The sequence below is a fragment of the Notothenia coriiceps genome, unplaced genomic scaffold (genome assembly GCF_000735185.1).
Source record: "Notothenia coriiceps isolate Sejong01 unplaced genomic scaffold, NC01 NC01_scaffold00000613, whole genome shotgun sequence".
NCBI lineage: Eukaryota > Metazoa > Chordata > Actinopteri > Perciformes > Nototheniidae > Notothenia > Notothenia coriiceps.
The window spans coordinates 262-3502 of NW_011333314.1; the positions used below are offsets into that span (position 1 = coordinate 262).

General features: G+C 49.0%; 1 protein-coding gene across 1 annotated transcript in view; it reads left to right on the forward strand.

Annotated features, from left to right (window-relative positions):
• Nucleotides 1-298: 298 nt before the first annotated feature.
• The window catches only part of LOC104955542 (vacuolar protein sorting-associated protein 13C-like), a 5993-nt gene continuing 3050 nt past the window's right edge, over nt 299-3241 (forward strand). Inside the window, exons 1-8 of the mRNA XM_010782891.1 lie at nt 299-451; nt 541-644; nt 723-890; nt 1367-1671; nt 1798-1960; nt 2247-2379; nt 2466-2578; nt 2837-3003. Coding sequence (XP_010781193.1) covers nt 382-451; nt 541-644; nt 723-890; nt 1367-1671; nt 1798-1960; nt 2247-2379; nt 2466-2578; nt 2837-3003 — 1223 coding nt within the window. The 5' untranslated portion in view covers nt 299-381. The remainder of the gene's footprint in view (nt 452-540; nt 645-722; nt 891-1366; nt 1672-1797; nt 1961-2246; nt 2380-2465; nt 2579-2836; nt 3004-3241) is intronic.

Genomic DNA, 3241 nt, shown 5'->3' on the forward strand with positions numbered 1-3241 from the left:
TCATGACCACATTACTAAAATGTGGGCGGGCTTTACACCCACGGGCCAATCAGAAACGTTGCTGTCAGAAACAATGAGACGTGTTCTGGAAGTAATATGGTCTGTGTTTACATTAGCATGCATCGCTAACATTCAGAGCTAATGCTGTACTGGAGAGAAAAATAGTATAATAGGAGACATAAGGGCGCATTTGATGACACCCAAGGACACCGTACAATTTGGTATACACATATGCTTATGACATGATGAGTTCAGGTACCCAGCTTGAAGGTCTTCCCTGTGATACCCTTCTATATTTATATTAACACTGACCTTTCCGCTTCCCCCTCAGCCACCCTGGTGACACCGGCAGGAAGTGACATCATCGACCTGAAGGTCACGATGACGCTGGGAGCCTTTAATGTGCTGGTGTGCGACCAGAGCTGCGACATGGCCCACATTAAGATCCAAGGTCTCGACCCATTGGATTATTCATTATTATAATCTGCTGGATCCTCTACAGGTCTGCACAGACCCTGAATCTGTCTCTTTCTCTTTCAGGTCTGAATGGCTCTCTGCTGATGCAGGGACCCCAGACTCATATCTCCGCCAGGCTGAAGGACTTCATCGTCCTCAACGTGGACCCAAACAGCTTCCACAAGAAGGTCAGTCCCTGTTCCTGCCAAACCAGGACCACAGAAAACCCTTTGTCTTGACCCCATCTTCTGATTTTCTGTTCTCAGGCGATCTCCATCGTGGGGGACGAGGTCTTCAGCTTCTCTCTGAGCTTGACTCCAAACGCCACGGAGGGTCCGAGATACGCCGACACCTCGAAGACAGATGGCCGACTGAAACTGAGCGTGGGCTGCATTCAGATGGTCTACCTGCACAAGTTCATCATGTCCCTGCTGGTGAGTCCTGAGGGTCTCAGAGGAACCTGGTCTTTACAGAGTCCAGACCCCTACTGTTGGAGACATCTTCCATGTTTACCTTATTTATATTTATAATGAAATGTTCTGAATGTTTGTAAGTGTGATTTTATTATGCAGAGCATGGATTTCCATGTGTTGATGTTTATTATTGTTTTGGTTGATGTTGACTCGCTGACTTATAGTGATGTCACATATAGGCGTCGTTTGGCCCTTTTAATTTAGGACCGGTGAACTTTCATCTGCATGATACAAGCTACCTGTAATATGACGTATGGCTATGAATCTTATACTCAAAGATGAAAGTATTTGTTTACTATTTTCTCTCCGATACCCGATCGTATGTGTGGATGCGTGTTGATTTTCTGACTGTTCATAGTCGCAGAGGGATCCTGTCTAAGACCCTATTGGCTTTCTAACACCGGTTATGCTTCACAAACTATTTTATTGTCTTTCAGAACTTCTCCAACAACTTCCAGACAGCTAAAGCGGCTCTGAGCGCCGCCACGGCTCAAGCGGCGGCTCAGGCGGCACTCAGCGTGAAGGATTTTGCCCAGAAGAGTTTCCGTCTGTCCATGGACATCAAGCTGAAGGCGCCGCTCATCATCGTGCCCCAGAACTCCAGCTCCCAGCATGCACTGGTGATGGACCTGGGTCTGATCACGGTGGGGAACAGCTTCTCGCTAATGCCCGCCGACGGCTGCCCGCTGCCCGCCGTGCTGGAGGAGATGGAGGTCCAGCTGACGCAGCTCAAACTGTCCCGGTGGGTCTAACATGACTCAGCTAGTAGAGATAAACACGTTTAACATGACTCAGCTAGTAGAGATAAACACGTTTAACATGACTCAGCTAGTAGAGATAAACACGTCTAACATGACTCGTTCATCAGGACCGGTTTGGACCCAGACTCGGACCCGGCGGCGGGGGGGAGGCCTGACATCGAGCTGCTGGAGCCGGTGAACCTGCAGCTGATGGTCCGGAGGAACCTGTCGGCGACCTGGTACAAAAAGATGGTGGCAGTGGAGGTGGATGGAGACCTAAAGCCCATGAAGGTCCTGATAATAAAATACAACACACACTCTAACACACTTTAACACACTCGTTTCTAACCCGCCTGCTCTTGTCTCTGAACCAGTCCTCATACAATCTGATCCTGTAGTCCTGTACCTGTTCTAGCTTCAGAACTTTAAGCCTGTGTGTTTCGGCCCATGTGAATACTGTTTTAGATAGATCTCATTTGTGTCTGTAGTTAGGGAAGAACTGGCTCTACATGTTGGGCTAGCAGTTTCCCCCTGCTTCCAGTGTTTGTGCTAAGATATGCTAATACCGTACCTGTAGGTGGAGCTGAGTCAGGAGGACCTGAAGGTTCTACTGAGGATCCTGACGGAGAACCTGGGAGAGGCCGGTGGTCCGGAGAACACCGACCCTCGACCGGAGGCAGTCGGGCAGCTGGGAGCAGGGCCCCCCGCAGGTCAGAAGGACTTCATTATTTAAATGTGACAAGCTGAGTTCTGCAGTCAGTCCAGGTTCTGATGGTTCTGTTTGGTCTGTTTTCAGCTGAGCCAGTGGCTGAGAATGGTGGGGAAGACCAGGAGGATCTGGAGAACCTCAGGTTCAACCTGAACATCGAGTCTCTGGGTCTGGTCCTGTATAGAAACGACCCAAAACAGGTCAGTCCTCAAACAGCAGCAGAGGCTCTGATTCTGGTTCCTTTGTCTGGCTGTTGGACCTGAGTCTGATTCTGGTTCTGGTTCCTTTGTCTGGTTGTTGGACCTGAGACTGATTCTGGTTCTCGTTCCTTTGTCTGGTTGTTGGACCTGAGTGTGATTCTGGTTCCTTTGTCTGGTTGTTGGACCTGAGACTGATTCTGGTACAGGATCCTCTCTCTGTTTCTGGGTCTTGATTCTAATCGTGGTTCTGCTCTGCAGCCTCTGGCCCTGCAGCACCAGCAGGAGCTCCGGCTGGGCGAGCTGGCCCTGCACCAGCTGCGGGTCTCGGGGAGGATCCGGAGCAGCGACGGCCTGGAGGTGATGGCGGTGTTGAGCGGCTGCACCCTGGACGACCTGAGGACCGGCATGGAGAGAGCATCATCACGGTAACATGACTCAGCAGGAAACAGACCCGCTGCAGTGAAAGTCCTGCACTTTGGTCACCTTGTTATCAGAAGACCTTTATTAGTCCCATAGAGGGGACATTTACATTGTTACAGCAAAGTAACCAGACTATTTGTATATGTTTTTTTTATTATGTGCCTTTTATATATTTTATTTAAACTCTGTATCTGTATGTTTGCATATAAACAATATATATATATATATATATATATATATATA